The 21,003-nt window shown below is 57.7% G+C and overlaps 1 protein-coding gene across 1 annotated transcript; it reads left to right on the top strand.

The window, feature by feature from the left end:
- The first annotated feature begins 8,924 nt into the window (after window positions 1-8,924).
- LOC144933995 (achaete-scute homolog 2-like) lies at window positions 8,925-11,329 on the top strand. The gene is made up of 2 exons (XM_078859389.1): window positions 8,925-9,049; window positions 9,155-11,329. Exons 1-2 carry the CDS (start codon window positions 8,925-8,927, stop codon window positions 9,588-9,590), a joined length of 561 nt encoding a protein of 186 aa, XP_078715515.1. The 3' UTR covers window positions 9,591-11,329.
- Window positions 11,330-21,003: the final 9,674 nt, after the last annotated feature.

Below are 21,003 nucleotides of genomic sequence, written 5' to 3'. Positions count from 1 at the left end.
TCTCTCTCTGTCTCTCTGTCTCTCGCTCTTCGCTGTCACTCTCGCTGTCTCTCTCTCGCTGTCTCTCGCTCTTCGCTGTCACTCTCGCTGTCTCTCTCTCGCTGTCTCTCGCTCTTCGCTGTCACTCTCTCTGTCTCTCTGTCTCTCGCTCTTCGCTGTCACTCTCGCTGTCTCTCTCGCTGTCTCTCGCTCTTCGCTGTCTCTCTCTCTGTCTCTCTGTCTCTCGCTCTTCGCTGTCACTCTCGCTGTCTCTCTCGCTGTCTCTCGCTCTTCGCTGTCACTCTCGCTGTCTCTCTGTCTCTCTGTCTCTCGCTCTTCGCTGTCACTCTCGCTGTCTCTCTCGCTGTCTCTCGCTCTTCGCTGTCTCTCTCTCTGTCTCTCTGTCTCTCGCTCTTCGCTGTCACTCTCGCTGTCTCTCTCGCTGTCTCTCGCTCTTCGCTGTCACTCTCGCTGTCTCTCTCTCGCTGTCTCTCGCTCTTCGCTGTCACTCTCGCTGTCTCTCTCTCGCTGTCTCTCGCTCTTCGCTGTCACTCTCGCTGTCTCTCTCTCGCTGTCTCTCGCTCTTCGCTGTCACTCTCGCTGTCTCTCTCTCTGTCTCTCGCTCTTCGCTGTCACTCTCGCTGTCTCTCTCTCTCTGTCTCTCGCTCTTCGCTGTCACTCTCGCTGTCTCTCTCTCTCTGTCTCTCGCTCTTCGCTGTCACTCTCGCTGTCTCTCTCTCGCTGTCTCTCTCTCTCTGTCTCTCGCTCTTCGCTGTCACTCTCGCTGTCTCTCTCTCGCTGTCTCTCTCTCTCTGTCTCTCGCTCTTCGCTGTCACTCTCGCTGTCTCTCTCTCGCTGTCTCTCGCTCTTCGCTGTCACTCTCGCTGTCTCTCTCTCTCTGTCTCTCGCTCTTCGCTGTCACTCTCGCTGTCTCTCTCTCTGTCTCTCGCTCTTCGCTGTCTCTCTCTCTGTCTCTCTGTCTCTCGCTCTTCCCTGTCACTCTCGCTGTCTCTCTCTCTCTGTCTCTCGCTCTTCGCTGTCACTCTCGCTGTCTCTCTCTCTCTGTCTCTCGCTCTTCGCTGTCACTCTCGCTGTCTCTCTCTCTCTGTCTCTCGCTCTTCGCTGTCACTCTCGCTGTCTCTCTCTCTGTCTCTCGCTCTTCCCTGTCACTCTCGCTGTCTGTCTCTCTCTGTCTCTCGCTCTTCGCTGTCACTCTCGCTGTCTCTCTCTCTGTCTCTCGCTCTTCGCTGTCACTCTCGCTGTCTGTCTCTCTCTGTCTCTCGCTCTTCGCTGTCACTCTCGCTGTCTCTCTCTCTGTCTCTCTCTCTCTGTCTCTCGCTCTTCGCTGTCACTCTCGCTGTCACTCTCGCTGTCTCTCTCTCTCTGTCTCTCGCTCTTCGCTGTCACTCTCGCTGTCACTCTCGCTGTCACTCTCGCTGTCTCTCTCTCTCTGTCTCTCGCTCTTCGCTGTCACTCTCGCTGTCTCTCTCTCTGTCTCTCTCTCTCTGTCTCTCGCTCTTCGCTGTCACTCTCGCTGTCTCTCTCTCTGTCTCTCTCTCTCTGTCTCTCGCTCTTCGCTGTCACTCTCGCTGTCACTCTCGCTGTCTCTCTCTCTCTGTCTCTCGCTCTTCGCTGTCACTCTCGCTGTCTGTCTCTCTCTGTCTCTCGCTCTTCGCTGTCACTCTCGCTGTCTCTCTCTCTGTCTCTCGCTCTTCGCTGTCACTCTCGCTGTCACTCTCGCTGTCTCTCTCTCTGTCTCTCGCTCTTCGCTGTCACTCTCGCTGTCTCTCGCTCTGTCTCTCGCTCTTCGCTGTCACTCTCGCTGTCTCTCTCGCTGTCTCTCGCTCTTCGCTGTCTCTCTCTCTGTCTCTCTGTCTCTCGCTCTTCCCTGTCACTCTCGACCTCTCTCTGCGATTCACGTCGAGTGCTCCCGCGGCCCCACTTTTATGGGACCCGTGGAACGACAACAAATCTCGCGTGGGGTGCGTGGGGTGCGTGGGGTGCGTGGGTGTGCGCGTGGGGTGCGCGTGGGGTGCGGGCACGGCCAATCAGAGCGCGAGAGGGGGCGACGCCCACGGGGGTGATGGTCGGAGTGTTGAGTGATGGTGATGTGATGGGTGAAGGTCTGCCGGTGTCGAGATGTCAACTACCTCGCCTGGTAGACACGAGGACGTGCGTTCGATCCAACCCTGACGCCTGCTGTATACTTGGAGTTTGCGTGTCTCTCTCTTTCCCCGTGGTCGCGTGGGTTTCTCTCCGGGTCCTGCGATGTTCCACTCCAAATTTAGAAACTTGCGTTTAGAGTATTTGGCTGCTATGAATGCCCACGTGACAAGCCACTTCGTCGAGCTGTCACGTGTGGCCAGGTCGCTTCGGAAAAGAGCTACACAGCTCAGTGGGCCTTGCCTGATGAAATAAGACGAATTGTTTAGTCTCGTTTATCTCTCACGGTCTCACGATGAAACAATTCACCCGACACCTGCGCACAACCTTTGTCGTCGCTCCATCTCCGCGGCGGATGTCCCTCTCGGATGCGTTTCTCTCCTTTGGCTGTCACTCTGCCAGTAGCTTCGACCACAGCCATCGTCCCGCCAGCGACGCGTCGTCTGCCCAAACCCTCGCACCTTCCTGCACTCTCTTATTGATGGCGTTGCTGTTCGCGCGCGTGTTCCCGCCTTCCTCTTTCTGTCCCCCATTCGCAATCCCGAGCGTGCCTCTCGCCGTGATTCTTGGCGCACTTCTTAGTGTTGTGATCCGTCCTCTTCGTCAGTGGCCGCGTTGCTGCTCCACGGGTCACGCGTCGCACTCTGGGCGCTTTGGAAAAGTCGCTTCGCACGATCCACGCTCAGTTTCCCACTCCAGCCGTCTCCCAGGCGCCTCCATATCTTCCCAAACTGATCTCTGCCCGCCTTCAATCACTGCCCGTGGATGGGGGAAGCTGGGGTTAGATGGGGCCGGGGGGGGGGGCGTGTTCCCCCATCGTGTTTCCCCGACAAAAATCACCGTGAGCCAACGATGCGCGTCGCCTGTGATTGCTGTGGGTAACGAGAGATGGTGTCGGTCGTGCGCGATGGGTCACGGTGATGTTGGTGGCGATAAATGGTGGTTGTGGTGGTGGGCGATGCGCGATGGGTGGTGGATGATGTGGATGTTGGTGATGGGTGGTTGATTGCGTTGTGATATGCGCCGCTGATGTTGATGTTGGGATCGGATCGCTGTGAACTCTCTCTTTGTGATTACGCCACAACGCGTGATCAGCGTCCGCGTGACTCCTGCACGGGGGGCGGGGGGCGGGGGTTGAATCCACTCGCCAGCCCCCGCTATCGCGACTCCCCCCGTGGGAGCCCCTTTCGGGGTCCCGGTCATCACCAGGGACTCTGACCGAGGGGTTGCCTCACTCTTCGGACGGGGGACCAGGGTCGGGGGCTTGGCGGCCGCATCCCCTTGGTGTGAGCGGTGGCGAGTGGAGCTCGGAGTGGGGCGGGGGTGGTTGGTTCTGTGACTGCGAACAATGGGAGACTCCACATTCAGACCGCGTGGTTTTCGAGAATCAAACTCGTTGGGTTTCTAATCATTTCCATACGATCTCCGTGGCTGATAAAAGATGAATACCACTTTTTAAGGAAGTCGAGTGGTTGTTATACGAAAGGACTGCCCCCCTCCCCCTGTCATAAGAATGTGAAATTTCCATCATTACATTCCCATGGACGGGTTCAGAGACAGTAGATGCGTGAACTCGGCGTTGTCGTCCGCGTGGTATTCTGTTAAACAATACGACATCGATGCGTCGTGACGCGTGTTCTTGCCGAGGAGTGGCGTTGCCCTTGAAGATTCCGGCTGAATATTGAACGCTGGGTTCAATGATCGGATCGCGTGGACCGTGCGTCCACGTATCTACTGATTGTGCCCCGATTCAGAAAACCCCACACTCGCATTGTATCTGTGCTGCTGCTGCTGTTGCTGCTTTTGTTGCTGCTATTGTTGCTGTTATTATTATTGCTGCTGTCTGTTGCTGCTATTGTTGCTATTGTTGATGTTGTTGCTGCTGTTGTTGCCGCTATTGTTGCTGATGTTGCTGCTGTTGTTGCTGCTATTGTTGCTGCTGCTGTGTACGACCGAACCGTCCGCATGCGCTCACAGCTCTAGCCGTGGCCCGCAGCGCCGCTCACTCCGGCGCCAGGGTCCCCACTCCCGCCGTGTTCGCTTCGCGCATCTGAAGTCGCAGTCGTTCTCATCCCTCTGGCGACTGACGCCGATCTCCACCCCAAGCGCGCGCAGGAGACGCGCCCTCTAGGGACGCGCCCTCACGCAGAGCCCTGGCGGCCAACCCTCGCGTCGCGACCAGAGCGCGCATCACGCGGTCCTTGACCACAGATCACGCGGCCCGTCAGAGCAAAGACCTCCTCGTCCAAGACCCAAACAATGCCCAACATCGCGGCTTCATTCCTCCTCGTCCTCCTCGACGACACTGGTGGAACCGCCAACCGCCTCAGGACAGCGGCGAGGGTTGGTGGATCACCGCACCCAGTTGTGGCGAACTCCCTTCTCGTGGTCGACTAGACGGTGTCGTACCCTGGCTCACCAGCAGAAGGCAGTACAGCAAGTTGACTCATCGCCATCTGTTTCCATCTGTGCGGGGATGGAGTGTTGCCCCTTGCACACGACGTGGGGTTTTCTCCGAGTTCTCAGGCTCCCTCCCCACGTGATCAATAAACACGGCTCGTCACTCATTGGCTGAAGACTTCTTAAAGTAAAAAGCCAATGTAGCAGCACCCGACTGCAAACGAGTCCGAAGACCCAAGGAGCGTGGCTCTCGTGGTCAAATAAGTCAAGAGTATACATAAGTGAACTTCCTATAAAGTAACAAAGTTCGGCCACTCGGGGCGGGCTCGATCTGGCGCGACCGGACGCGGCGCGGCGTCGTCGAGGCGGCGTGCGCTCTGCGGCCGCACGCCGCCTCTCCACGACCAGCCGCGAGCCAGTGGTGCATATTCCACATTCACATGGCGGTGCGAGTTAGCTCATAAGACTGCCACTGTTGACTTCCCCACAAAGTAGAACGCATTGTTTTATCGACCCCAGGAGGGATGATTGGGTGAGCCAATCCTCTCTCAGCCAGGATGAATCTCGCGAACTTTTCGATTGTGAGCCTCTCACTCTACCGCGGAGCCACCAGATGGGAGAGAGAGAAATGTACAGTATAAGAGCGGTACGGGACATGAGAGAGATTTGTATTAGAGCGGTACGAGATATGAGAGAGGTAGGAGAGACGCATGCAGAGGATATGAGACGTATGAGATAGAATCGGAAGAGACGCTGAGAGTTGGGAGACGCATTCAGAAGAGTCGCCTGATCCCTCTCGCACAGCGACCCAGAGAGATGATGGAATGTTCCCGGTCGGGTCGCTTAGAATGCGAAATGGAATCGCCCGCTGCTGGAGAAAGGCCCTCCCCACGCCGCGTCGGCCGTGGCGGTTGTCTGACCATACTTCCCCACGCTGGAATGTGTGGGGGTCGTCACGTCGCTTGGGTGACAGCAGCAGCACCGCAACCCGATCGGTGTCCCTGTCCCGACGTCACGGCTCGCGATGCCGCGCGCGGCTCAATCGCTTTGATAATCACTTACCACTGCTCCATTGATGGTGTTATAGTTAATGGGGTTGCTTAATTGCTCTGATAGTTAACGCAAGCGATATTTGATAATCTGCTCGTTCATTTGTCGAAGTGCTCTCGGAGTTTACTCGTGCTGCGGTGCGATCGCCTCGTGGGTCTCCGCGCGCCCCCTCGCGTCTCCGCTCCGCGTCTTTCCCCTCGACCCACGCGCCATGGCGAGCGAGGGTGATGCACGCCCCGCTCCCCCGCCTCTCACGGGATCGACTTGGAGAGTTTACGCCGCGAGACCCCAGAGGCGCGGAAAAGATGGTGACCTCGTCAGCAGGGGGCAGCAGTGGCGCGCAGGAGATGGACGGGGTAGAGGTTGTGGTAGGAGTCGAGGGGGCGGGGGGTAGAGTTCAGGGTTTGAGTTCGGGGTAGGGTTAGGGTAGAGTTAGGGGTGGGATTTAAGAGTAGGGTTAGGGGTAGAGTTAGGGGTACGGTTGACTGAGATTACTGACAGATGCACCATCTGTGGTCAACTTTACGTGCCAATTCGCTGTATTTTATCCGCCTGACGCTCCACTCGTTGTTGTGAGCATCGCTTTCATCTGCCCACCAATGTTGTTGGAAGGCGACTGCCTACAACTCTCCAACAGCGTCCTTGACGAACCTCCTCTACAGAGGCCGATGTTGACATTGATTGTACCAGCCATCGGCAAGTCCACTCAGTTCCACATTCTTCTGAATCGTGTCAGTCCATCTCTTCTCCCGCCCGTATCAGTCCATCTCTTCTCCAGCCCGTGTCAGTCCATCTCTTCTCCAGCCCGTGTCAGTCCATCTCTTCTCCAGCCCGTGTCAGTCCATCTCTTCTCTCGCCCGTATCAGTCCATCTCTTCTCTAGCCCGTATCAGTCCATCTCTTCTCTAGCTCGTGTCAGTCCATCTCTTCTCTAGCCCGTGTCAGTCCATCTCTTCTCTAGCCCGTATCAGTCCATCTCTTCTCCAGCCCGTATCAGTCCATCTCTTCTCCAGCCCGTATCAGTCCATCTCTTCTCCAGCCCGTATCAGTCCATCTCTTCTCCAGCCCGTATCAGTCCATCTCTTCTCTAGCCCGTGTCAGTCCATCTCTTCTCTAGCCCGTGTCAGTCCATCTCTTCTCTAGCCCGTGTCAGTCCATCTCTTCTCTAGCCCGTGTCAGTCCATCTCTTCTCCAGCCCGTATCAGTCCATCTCTTCTCTCGCCCGTTTCGCACCCATCAGCCTCATCTATCCGGGACTGTGCGCAGACTTTCAAGGATCTGCGAGCTTCTCGCACAATCTCGTCCGGTTTGAAGCAGGATGGATCGTAGGCAGGTCCGCCTGAATGTTTAAAACCGACGCAGATGTTCTTTTAAGGGGGTCCACCTTGCGCAAGCATAGATAAGAGAGGGCATGTTATACCTGTGGCTGAGAAGACCCAGACAGCTTCTACACAGCGTTATGCAGCCGAAGCATTCATACACACGCATACACAAATGTCTCCTGTGTAGCCTGCAGCTGCTCTCTCAGCAAGTGCTGCACGCGAGGGCCGGCACGGCATACCAGGGAGTGTTTTACACTCCGCACCAAGTACTAATTTAAGTCTGAGTCGACCTAGGGCAACGAGTCCCAGGATCGGTTCAGATAATCGTCACTGGTTCTGGCCGTGAGCGGGAATCGAACCCGAGTCGCCGGATTCATAGCGCAGCGCGCTAACCGCTACACCACCGCTCCCCACTACACACACGTGCACACACACACGTGCACACACACACGTGCACACACACACGTGCACACACACACGTGCACACACACACGTGCACACACACACGTGCACACACACACACGTGCACACGCTCACAACCTACACACACAGTATGACGAAGCATTCACTTTGCGAAGGGCGACAGCGAATGGAAAATAATCGCCCCGAGTTAGCGGCCTCCGTGTGTAGCGCTGCGTGGCGCGCGCGTGAACGCCGACGCCGCTCTCTGGCTCCTGAGGTTTCCGTCGGCTCGGGGGCTCTTGCAGCCAGACCGAGGCATGGCCATTGTCGCGGAGAATCGCGGATTACGGAGCGCATAGCGCGTGATACTCGAGAGGGCGCAACGCGCAATCTCATCAACATCGGCGTGACCATGAAACCAGGAATGTCGTCATGATACACGTCGACATCATCGTCATCATCACCGCTCTCATCGTCATCATAATTATTATTATCACCACTAACATCAAAACTGTCATTAAAACTACATCATGACTATCATCACCACTATCATCCATAATAATAATAAAAACTATATTATGGATGATATTGGTCACGAAAGCCTACGTGTTAAAATCACCACTATCAAGATCACCACTGTCATCGTCACCATTACTATCATCACCATCTCCATCATCACTACTATCATCATCACCACCACCGTCATTATAAGAACTATCAGTGTCACTATCATCATTAACGCAATCGCCACCATCATGATCATGAACATCATCATCGTCATCATCACCGTCACTGCCTCCACCATCACCGCGGACTCCACGGGTCCGCTCCGCCGCCCCCGCTAGCCCCCACCCTCTGCTCCTCGTGCACGCGCCGCGCGCTCCCCCGACTCCCCCGCCCCTCCCCACCCCCACTCCCCCGACCGCCCCCTCCCCTCGCTGTTTGTCCGCACTCGAGTGGCACGCGCCTGGCGCGCGCGTGCGGCCCCAGTGTCAATAGGCGACACAAAGCGGGCGGGTGTGGCCCGGGGTGGTGGGAGGGGGAGCGGAGGGATAGAGGCGGGGGGGGGGGTACGCCGGGACGAGGGGGGGGTGAGTCCCTCGCGCTCAAAACCTCGCCCCGGGGACCGTGCGCCACTTAATGCGCGGGAGACGGAGACAGAAACAGAGAGAGAGACAGAGACAGGGTGAGACAGAGACAGGGTGAGACAGAGACAGGGTGAGACAGAGACAGGGTGAGACAGAGTGAGACAAGCCACCCGAATAGAGCGAAGCAGAAGGACGAGCAGAGGGAGATTCTGCGACACCGAGACAGAGAAGCCACCTGCTGCATAGAGCCGAGTCGAGAGGCAGCAGCAGCGGCAGCAGCAGCGGCAGCAGCAGCAGCAGCGGCGGCCCGGCCAGGTGAAGAGGGCAAGAAAACCTCGCCGCGTTGTTCCAGCTACTCTGACAGCAGCACAGGTTGGCTGCTGTCCACCCCGGCGGTCCCCGTTTCCCACTGGTAACCTCCGAGTCCACCTTCGAGGCCACCTACGAGTCCACCTCCAGAGATGTCCGTGCAGGTGGCTCCTCCCTGCGCGTTCGCGCCCGCGGGTCCCATGATGAGCCTCATGGCTCCGGGCTCCCCGCACGCGGGGCTCGCGTCCCCCGCGTCTCCCGCGGCGACTCCGGCGCGAAACCCGGGCGCCGGCAGCAGCAGCAGCAGCGGCGGCAAGGGGCGCTCTGGGAGCACGAAGCACCACAACCACCTCCATCACCACAACCACCATCGCCACCACCACAACAACAACCACCACCACCACCGCGCCTCGTCGTCACCCGAGCTGTTACGGGTGAAGAGGCGACACCCCTCGGGGGGTCTGGGGGGGTGCTTGGGGCTCCCGGCGCCCGCGTCCGTGGCGCGTCGCAACGAGCGGGAGCGCAACCGCGTGCGGCTCGTCAACATGGGCTTCGCGGCGCTGCGGGAGCGCGTCCCGGGAGCCGGAGCGGCCAAGAAGATGAGCAAAGTGGAGACGCTGCGCTCCGCCGTGGAGTACATCCGCGCGCTGCAGCACCTCCTGGAGCGCGGCGACGGGGCCGCGCGCGCCGCGCTGCGCGCCGCGATGCCCGCCCACGGCGGAGACTGCGCCGCGCTCTCTGCGCTCGAGCTCTGCTGCTCGTCGTCGTCCGTCGCCTCCCCGCTCTCCTCGTCCGGCGCCTCCTCCTCCGAGATGGCGTGCGGCTCGCTCAGCCCCGACGACCACGACCTGGCTGCAGACTTTGCCGCCTGGTTCTGAGACTCGAGAGAGACAGAAGGGAGAGAGAGAAAGACAGAAGGGACGGGGGCGAACGTGGAGTTCCCTTGCAGAGAGGGCGGATGATGAGTCCAGGAGGAGCTCCCCCCCCCCCCACCATTCCCTGTTCCCCGCTGAGTTAAATGATCACCTGCACAGAGACGATGAGTGAATAGCGAGTGTGACGAAGCGGAGGGGGATGCGAGAGACAGTTACCGAGTCTGACTGTGGACTCGTGAGAGCGTGAGAGAGAGCGTGAGAGAGAGAGAGCGTGAGAGAGAGAGTGTGTGAGAGAGAGCGTGAGAGAGAGAGAGTGTGAGAGAGAGAGAGAGCGTGAGAGAGTGTGAGAGAGCGTGAGAGAGAGAGAGTGTGAGAGAGAGAGCGTGAGAGAGAGAGCGTGAGAGCGTGAATTCCTGAGCGACTCTTCAACCAGTCACGTGATTGTCTAAAAGTTCTGTCACTCGTCGAGACTCGGGACGCCGAGCAGCGGGGGATCAGAGACCAGGAGTCGTGACGCGGTCGCCGCCACCTTGGCAATGCTGTTACCCGGGAGGAGGGCCTCCCACGGACCCCCACGGAGCCCCGAGATTCAATATCTACCTTGCACCCCTCAGCCCCGATGTGTGTGACACTCATAGTCGCCGTCATGTCCATGAACACGAACGTCGGGGCGGCACGCGTGGGGGGTCGCTCCCAACGCGCGCCGCCCCGTTTGCCCGGGAGCGCGTCTCCTGTGCGTGTGACGCTGACAACAACAACAAGCGCAGGTCGGGTGGATAACATTCAGCGACTTGGCAAAGTGGGGAACACAGATGGGGGTATCTGCCAGTTATCTCAGTCAGTCAACTCTTAAAACCTGGGTCTGTCCCGTAACCTCCTGCCACCAGAGAAACTTCGATACTTCACGTGGCCTCAAGGTGCACCTAGCCTGGCACAAACGCCGTGGTGATGTCACCGCCACTTGATGGCGAACGACGGTTGTTGTGAATGCATGCGTGTGTGCCGAGGTGTGTGTGTGTGGCGAGCGGTAGTGCAGCGATTAGCGCGCTGCGCTACCAACCCGACGGCCCGATTTCAAATCTTGCTCAGGGCCAACACCAGTTGAAATTATTTGAACCGGTTCTGGGCCTCCCGTAGGTCGACTCAATCTCAAATGAGGACTTGGTGCGGTGTGTAAACATCGTCACTAGGGAGACAAAGGCGGCCGGGGGTGGTTCTGGCCACCCACCCCCTCGTGTGCCGCGTCGGCCTTCATAGGTACTCGCTAACAGCACTTGCCCCAAACGTTTATTAAGGCTATACGGGGGATCTTTGTCTTTGTGAGTGCGCCTGTTTATGAATGCTGGGGTCAGTTCCGTTAGCGAGCACCGCTTAAGCCAAAGCTACACTGGGGGCAGGGGGGGGGTTTGTGTTGAATGTGGCGCAGTTCCCCCCAGGGAACGAGCATCAGAATCACGTCGTGACGTTCACCTCTCTCGAGTCTCCGCGAGCTCGAGTCAGCCCTGAAAGATAATGTAAACGCGGTGTATAAATATCAGCACGGAGAGACAAAGGCGGTCGGGCGTGTTTCTAGTCACACCGTGCTGGCATATTCGCAGGTGCTCGCTAAGAGCACCCAGATAGTCGGATACGGTTATAAGGGGGACCTTTGCCTTGACGTGCGCGTGTGTGTGTGTATATGAATCTATATATTTTGTGTATATGCATTTATAAAAACTATACTGCGGCGAGGATAGCACCGTGCCGGCCCCGAGCTGCCTCATGTACTTGACTATTTTATCTCATAAACTCTATTGAGAACTCTGTGAGTGAACGAGGTCTCCGTGCGATTTAATAATACATCACGCAACATCTCGCACACAGACACGCAGAGACACATAGACACGCAGAGACACAGACACACAGAGACACACAGAGACACACAGACACACACAGACACACAGAGACACACAGACACGCAGAGACACACACAGGCACACATAGGCACACACAGAAACACACAGACACACAGACACACAGAGACACGCAGGCACACAGAGACACACAGACACGCAGAGACACACAGACACACAGAGACACAGATACACACAGACACACAGAGACACACAGACACGCAGAGACACACAGATACAAAGACACACAGAGACACACAGGCACACATAGACACGCAGAGACACACAGACACGCAGAGACACACAGATACAAAGACACACAGAGACACACAGGCACGCACACAGAAAGGCAGAGATAAACACAGATACACATTCAGATATGAAGACACAGACACATGCACACATACATGCAAATACAGTCATGCATGCATAGACCCACACAGATTCACATACGGAGACAAATATTCCCCATTAAGCCTGAAACAGACTGTTGGGGCAAGTGCTGTTAGCGAGCACCGATGAAGAACGACACGGCGCACGAAGGGGTGGGTGGCCAGCCCCACGCCCGGCCGCCTTTGTCTCTCCTTAGTGGCGATGTTTACACACCGCACCAGGTACTCATTTGAGTCTCAGTCGACCTAGGGGAGGCCCAGGACCGGTTCAGATAATCGTCACTGGTGTTGGCCATGAGCGGGAATCGAACTCGGGGCACCGGGTTCATAGCTGGCTAACCACTACACCACCGCTCTAGTTGGATACACAGACGCACACCTCTGAGCGCACCTACCGCTAACGGCACCCGTGAGCGTGCAGACCCTGTGCACGTTGGCACACGCGTGCACAGGGTCTGTACACGCGCACACACGTGCACACGCGTGCATAGGGTCTGTACACGCGCACACACGTGCACACGCGTGCCACGGCTGTGGCTGAGTGGGGCACCAAGGCGATGGGGGGGCTCGGAGCCACCGGGGTTGAAGGGCCGAGATGGCCCAAGAGAGAAGATCCCCCCCCCCTCCTCGCCACTCCTCCAGCTCGCACCCCACCACGCCCCCTCCCCTCGTCCCCCGCTCCCTCGTCTACACCATCATTAAAATGATCACGTGGCCGCGCGTGATTAAATGAGGAGCGGGGGGGGGGGTCGCCTCTGGGCGCGCCCCCCCCCACTCCTCCTCGCATCTGCAGGACGCACAATGGTCGTGTTGTGCCCAGTGACACGGAGCGTGCGCGGACACACACACACGGACACACACACATACACACGAACACACACACATACACACATACATACACACACACGGACACACACACATACACACTGGGACACACACACATACACACATACACACACACACGGACACACACACATACACATGGACACACACATACACACACATACACACACATACACACGGACACACACACACGAACACACGGACACACACACACACGGACACACACACATACACACATGCACACACACACACGGACACACACACATACACATGGGGACACACACACATACACACACACATACACACGGACACATACACACATACGGACACATACACACACACGGACACACACACACATACACACACACGGACACACACACATACACACGGGGACACACACATACGGACACACACACATATACACACACATACACACACGGACACACATACACACGAACACACACACGGACACACACACATACACATACACACACACGCACACATACACACGGGGACACACGGACACATACACACACACATACACACACGGACACACATACACACGAACACACACACGGACACACACACATACACACACGGATACACACACATACACACACGGACACACATACACACACACGGACACACACACATACACACATACATACACACACACGGACACACACATACACATGGGGACACACACACATACACACATACACACACGGACACACACATACACACATACACACATACATACACACACACGGACACACACACATACACACGGGGACACACACACATACACACATACACACATACACACACGGACGCACACATACACATGGGGACACACATGCACACATACACACACGGACACACACACATACACATGGACACACACACACATACACACATATACACACACATACACACGGACACACACACACACGAACACACGGACACACACACACGGACACACACACATACACACATGCACACTTCTTGTTCGTCCATCAAAGTTGATGATGACCATGGCACGTTTGTCATTTTGTTGGGTTTTGATGAGTGCGCAGATGGCTGAAGAGGCCAATCCGAGCCTGGAATTCCCTGTGGCACACTGGACAGGTCAGGGAGGATGTAGAGCTCTGAGGTGCAGCCACACGTCCTTCCTTGGTAGATTTGCGCTGCTGCCTCTTCAAGATAGCACAGGAGCGTCTCCTACTCTCACAGAGGACTGCACCGTCCTGTACTTTTCTTCTCCAGGCAGGTCGGTCCTGTGCACACACACACACGGACACACACACATACACATGGGGACACACACACATACACATACACACGGACACATACACACATACGGACACATACACACACACGGACACACATACACACACACACGGACACACACACATACACACGGACACACACACATACGGACACACACACATATACACACACACGGACACACACATACACACACAGACACACATACACACGAACACACACACGGACACACACACATACACACACACGCACACATACACACGGGGACACACACATACGGACACACACACATATACACACACACGGACACACACATACACACACAGACACACATACACACGAACACACACACGGACACACACACATACACACACACGCACACATACACACGGGGACACACGGACACACACACATACACACACACATACACACCACATACACACACGGACACACATACACACGAACACACACACGGACACACACATACACACACACACACACGGACACACACATACACACACACGGACACACACACATACACACACGGACACACATAAATACACACACGGACACACATAGACACGGACACACACACACGGACACACACACACGGACACACACACGGACACACACATACACACCGACACACACACATACACACACGGACAAAAAGACAAAAACAACGATACCCCCTATAGCCTTAATAGACTGTTGGGGCAAGTGCTGTTAGCGAGCACCTATGAAGACTAGAACTGCACACGAGCGGGTGGATGGCCAGAACCACGCCCGACCGCCTTTGTCTCTGCAGTGGCGATGTTTACATATCGAACCAGGTACTCATTTGAGGCTGAATCGACCTAGGGGAGGTCCAGGACCGATTCAGATATTTTCCACTGTTATTGGTAGTGAGCGGGAATCAAACTCAGGTCGCCGGATTCGTAGAGCGGCGCGCTAACCGCTGCACTACCGCTCCCCAAAACACAACACACACACGGACACACACACACAGACGTATGCACAGATGACTGATGCAAACACAGACGCACGCAGATGCTACACTTGCACGCCCCAAGTAATTCTAAGATCTGGATCTTGTCAGCGGCATCACCATCATCACGATCATCGTCACGAAGCGACGCATGAGGCACAAAGGCGCGCGCTGTCGGGCGGCGCGAGCCGGGAGGCGTTCTGACCCCACCGAGACCCCCACCCGGACCCCTACCGTGACCCAGAGCGGCCGCTCCCCATCCCCATCCCCTTGTCTCCCCATCCCCTTGTCTCCCCATCCCCTTGTCTCCCACAGCATCGCTCCCAATCCGGTCAAAGCAAGTGTGGGAGCACACGCCGAGACATCGCGTAGGGGGACCCCTTCTGGCAGAGCCCCCGAGCAAACCCCCTTCCTCGGGATCCCTTCTGGCAGAGCCCCCGAGCGAGCCCTCTTCCCATCCCGGAGTCTCTGTAGTCACGGACGATCTGATGCAGCCACGAGGCGACGAGGCTGTGTCCGCCCCCTTGGCCTCCCCCTGCGCCCGCAGGTCCTCTGGCCGAGATACTCTGGGGGAGCGGCGTGCCCAGAGAGTCGGAGCTGGGGTCTCCGTGCCCTGCAGGCAGCGAGCCTCACCTTGCCCTCCCCCGTGATCCCCTGAGCGTCCCCGCACGGGAGGCACGGAGACACGGAGCCGCGTCCTTCTGCTAACATAACGGCGACGCCAAACGCGCAGTGACTCCCAAGGCTCCTTTTCAGGCGCTTCCTGCTGGGATGTCTGGCCAGCTCTGTCCGACTGAATATTTGTTTGGATCGGTGTCGGTTGAAATCTGAGTATCCGAAAAAAACCCCACCGCGCACACGAGCAGACAACACAGCGCTGCACAGATGTATTAAATCCCTGTGCTGCTCTGCAAACTCCTCATGGTGATCCACCAATCATCATTTTAAAAGCGGGCTTGCCCCACCACTCACAGCGAGCTAGCGGGAGGAACATTGAGCAGTGAGCGGATAGCGAGGCAGGGCTGGGTCAGGGCAGGGCTGCTGGGTCAGGGCGGGGCTGGGTCAGGGCAAGACTGGGTCAGAGCAGGGCTGGGTCAGGGCATGGCTGCTGGGTCAGGGCAGGGCTGCTGGGTCAGAGCAGGGCTGCTGGGTCAGGGCGGGGCTGTGTCAGGGCAAGGCTGGGTCAGGGCAGGGCTGGGTCAGGGCAAGGCTGGGTCAGGGCAGGGCTGGGTCAGGGCATGGCTGCTGGGTCAGGGCGGGGCTGGGTCAGGGCGAGGCTGGGTCAGGGCAGGGCTGGGTCAGGGCAGGGCTGCTGGGTCAGGGCGGGGCTGGGTCAGGGCGGGGCTGGGTCAGGGCAAGGCTGGGTCAGGGCAGGGCTGGGTCAGGGCATGGCTGCTGGGTCAGGGCAGGGCTGCTGGGTCAGGGCAGGGCTGCTGGGTCAGGGCGGGGCTGTGTCAGGGCAGGGCTGCTGTGTCAGGGCAGGGCTGCTGTGTCAGGACGGGGCTGGGTCAGGGCGGGGCTGTGTCAGGGCATGGCTGTGTCAGGGCAGGGCTGGGTCAGGGCATGGCTGCTGGGTCAGAGCAGGGCTGCTGGGTCAGGGCAGGGCTGTGTCAGGGCAGGGCTGCTGGGTCAGGGCAGGGCTGCTGGGTCAGGGCGGGGCTGGGTCAGGGCGGGGCTGTGTCAGGGCATGACTGTGTCAGGGCAGGGTTGCTGGGTCAGGGCAGGGTTGCTGGGTCAGGGCATGGCTGCTGTGTCAGGGCGGGGCTGTGTCAGGGCAGGGCTGCTGTGTCAGGGCATGGCTGGGTCCTGGCATGGCCGCTGGGTCAGGGCATGAGGGATCGTGGAAGAGGCAACAGGAAGCAGGGAGTGGGGGCATGGACCCCTGCAGTGCCCCCCCGCGTCGCACCCCCCCCCTTGCTGCCGACGCCCTCTTCCTCCTCGTGGCCGGTAATTACTCTCCAATTAGCGCCGTTAATTAACGGCTCCGCTCTCAGGATTCATCCGCGATTCTGCAGGGGGCACAACTCCTGCCGCCGGGCGCACGCGCCTGTACACACACACACGTTGTGGGCGTGTTGATGCGCACGTGTGCGCACGCGTGCATACCTCCTGTACACACGTACACACCTGTACACACGTAACATCTGTACAAATACATATACAAATATCCCCCTTATAGCCTTCACATACTGTTGGGGCAAGTGCTGTTAGCGAGCGCCCATACACACGTACACACATGCGCACACCACACACGTACACACCACACACGTACACACACTTGTACACACACGTACACACTTGTACACACTTGTACACACGTGGAATCCCACACGCATTGGACAGCGAGAGGCGAGAGCGCGGACTCGGAACACAAACACGGGCGCGTGACGGGGGTCGTGAAAAATTAACGAGTGGTGGGGGGGTTAATCCCACGACACAAAGGATGCGAGGTGACGCGTGTAGTGTACACCCCCCACGTGCACACAGGTGAGACACGTGTACACTCACCTGCATGTACACAGGTGAGACACGTGTACACTCACCTGCATGTACACAGGTGAGACACGTGTACACTCACCTGCATGTACACGGGTGAGACACGTGTACACTCACCTGCATGTACACGGGTGAGACACGTGTACACTCACCTGCATGTACACAGGTGAGACACGTGTACACTCACCTGCATGTACACAGGTGAGACACGTGTACACTCACCTGCATGTACACAGGTGAGACACGTGTACACTCACCTGCATGTACACGGGTGAGACACGTGTACACTCACCTGCATGTACACGGGTGAGACACGTGTACACTCACCCGCGTTAACACAGGTGAGACACGTGTACACTCACCTGCATGTACACAGGTGAGACACGTGTACACTCACCTGCATGTACACAGGTGAGACACGTGTACACTCACCTGCATGTACACGGGTGAGACACGTGTACACTCACCTGCATGTACACGGGTGAGACACGTGTACACTCACCCGCGTTAACACAGGTGAGACACGTGTACACTCACCTGCATGTACACAGGTGAGACACGTGTACACTCACCTGCATGTACACAGGTGAGACACGTGTACACTCACCTGCATGTACACGGGTGAGACACGTGTACACTCACCCACGTTAACACAGGTGAGACACGTGTACACTCGCCTGCATGTACACAGGTGAGACACGTGTACACTCACCCACGTTAACACAGGTGAGACACGTGTACACTCACCTGCATGTACACGGGTGAAACATTTGTACCCCCCCCCACATATACACAGGTGAGCCAGATGTACATAGGTGAGTACATGTACACTCACGGCCCTTGTGTCAATCCACTGCTGGATGATGACCGTGGGGGTTAATTGGCCATACTTCACCGCGCAGGTCTGTGTGGGTTGGTGAAGGTGTGGAGAAAACACAACTCGTGTGCATAGACGTACAGTACAACAATGGATGCTGCTGCCCTTGTCCCCTGCTGTTCGCCACCTAATCCCCGCACAGCCTGTATCATCTGTTATGCATGGTGCTCTCACCCATGCAAGCCCTATCCAGGCTCAACCTGCTTTGCCTCCGAGCTCTGACGGGATCGGGAGAATATTGGACATGTACGCATCCAGGAGAGCCGAGGGTGCTCCCACTGCCTCATTGGGTGTTGTTTGAAGATGTTTCAACCCACGCCTTGCGCGAGGGGACAACACTCTATCCCCGTGCAGATTGAAACAAATGGCGATTAGTCCACTTGCTGTACTGCCTTCTGGCGAGCTAGGGCAAGGGCACGTCTTGGACGACCACGGGAAGGGAGTTTCACGACGACCGCTGTGTGCCGTGATCCACCAACCCGCGCTGCTGCTGCCGCCACAGCGCGGGCTACAGGCAGCCACCGCCAGGTGATCTGCAGCAGGCGGAAGAGTCACCAGGTAAGGCCACGGCGGTGACCTTGGTCTCCAGACAGAGCCAATAGAGAGACAGCGGTGGTTGACATTGAGTGGGGCAGCACCACACCCGCAACACAAACACAATCATAGCGGACACACGCGGGGGAGAGGACGCGGATCGCCAGGGAGAGCAGGGAGGCATCCACAGCAGGTGCACGTGACACACGCGTACGCAGGCAAGCCGCGGGTATACAGGTGAAGTGCATGTACACACACACGCGTGGCACGTGGGTACGGCGGGTAACAGGGGTAGGCCGAGTGTGCACAGCTACACGAAAACGACACGCACACGACACAGGTAAACCACGGACACAAAGGCGCACGCGCCGGGCTGATTGTGAACACAGCGACAACGTCAGGAACACGACCCCCCCACCCCTCCCCTGATACCCCCCCCCCGTCCACTTTCCTCTCCCTCCCCCCATGCGCGCCGCCGCTGTCGCAATAGGCGCCGAGTCACGTGTGCGAGTCACCTGTGCGCGCGGTGTGTCCACAGCCTTTGTGCGGCTCGGCACAATGAGGCCCCGGGGGCTATACCCCCCGCCCACTTCCCCCCCCAACCCCCGCTCCCCACCTTCCAACCCCCCCCCCTCCTCCTCCAACCCCCACGCCCCTCCACCCCCACCCCCTGCAGGTGCCCCGGTGTCGTGATGAGTGAGGGAGGCGTTAAACAAATAGCGCGCGGCGGGGACGTGGAAACTGGGAAATTAAATTAGAGCGGTGGACAAACAGCGCGACGCGAAACGTGCGGGCCAGGGGCCACGGGCAGGGCTGGGCCGGGGGCATGGTCTGGTTGGGACTTGGCTGGGTGGTCAGGGCATGGCTGTGTCAAGGATATCATCATCAGTCATCCTCATCAATTCTGTCCTCACCAGCACATTGCGCGCGGAGAGGGTGGTGAGGCTGTATTTGGAGTCGTCACGAAGAGATTTCGTCAGGGGGCGGTCCCATTACCCATCCTAACCACCCCTCTCATCATCCTCACCCCTTTCTCTTCATCCTCACCCCCCCCCCCGGTCTCTTCATCCTCACCACATCTCTCCATCCTGACCCCCCATCTTTTCATCCCCACCCGCAATTTCCACCCACAGCAACAACATCATCATCATGATGATTGTCAGTCATCGATCAATCCGCTGTTGGATGAAGGTCACCCCAAGCCGTCGCGTCGCCATCTCTCGCGACCCTGCGATGTAGCGATCCATCTAAACTCCACGGGCTCATTTCGTCGCTCCATCTCCACGGATTTCGGGGTTCCGAGTGGGGCCCCCGGCAGTGTTGGCCCTCGGCCATCAACCCCCATGGCCGCGATGTGACTTAGGACGTCTCGAACCCGCGAGTGTCCTCTGATGCACGCCACCCCCCCCGCCCGCCCACCCGCCTTGCTTCTTGGCGTTTTGTTGTTCAGTGTCCGACGACTGAACGGAGCTGGGCTCGGGCACAGTCCCCTGAGGGGTGCTGACGGATGGACACGACGGGCGACAGAGGCGGACGACTCCCCCAGAGACGGAGCTACGAGATCAAGATCAGGTCGATGGGGATGATGGCTGGAAGCCAGCACGAGACGGAAGGCGCTGGGGGTCGGGGGTTAATCCAGCAGTGGATAGACAATGGCTGCTACCGCTCATGAGTCGGTAGTGAATCTAGCCGTGCGTGGTGCTGGCGGGTTGACTAGTGCAACCCCAAACACGCACGGCTCTCTTCGCCTGGAAGCAGGAACGTGAACGAACATTCAACGCTGTCAGCCTAGGGGCATCCTGCGGTGATGTCTTACAGGAGGGGAACTTGTTTAGCGGACAGCACGCTGCTGACGAGTCACGAACCAAGAGAAACCGGAGCGGGGCCTGCCGCTGTAAATAAGACGGGGTGAGGGTGGTGAGGCGGGGTGAGGGTGGGGAGGCGGGGTGAGGGTGGTGAGGCGGGGTTAGGGTGGTGAGGCGGGGTGAGGATGACGAGACGGGGTGGGGGAGGATGATGGGGTCATCTTTGATTAAAAACTAAATTTTCAAGATCACATTGACTATATCGGTCAATGTGATAAAAGTCGATGTGTGTGTGTGAGTCT

The sequence above is a fragment of the Lampetra fluviatilis genome, chromosome 8 (assembly GCF_964198595.1).
Source record: "Lampetra fluviatilis chromosome 8, kcLamFluv1.1, whole genome shotgun sequence".
In the NCBI taxonomy this organism is placed as follows: Eukaryota; Metazoa; Chordata; class Hyperoartia; order Petromyzontiformes; family Petromyzontidae; genus Lampetra; species Lampetra fluviatilis.
The sequence above is the reverse complement of the archived record's forward strand: the minus strand, read 5'-3'. Positions and strand labels throughout refer to the sequence as shown.

What these genes read in the sequence shown, in the direction of transcription:
- LOC144933995 (XM_078859389.1), top strand. Translation starts at nt 8,925, where the DNA reads ATGGCTCCGGGCTCCCCGCACGCGGGGCTCGCGTCCCCCGCGTCTCCC. An exon ending in GGGCGCTCTGGGAGCACGAA is followed by an intron (nt 9,050 to 9,154) that starts GCACCACAACCA and finishes ACGGGTGAAGAG; the next exon opens with GCGACACCCCTCGGGGGGTC.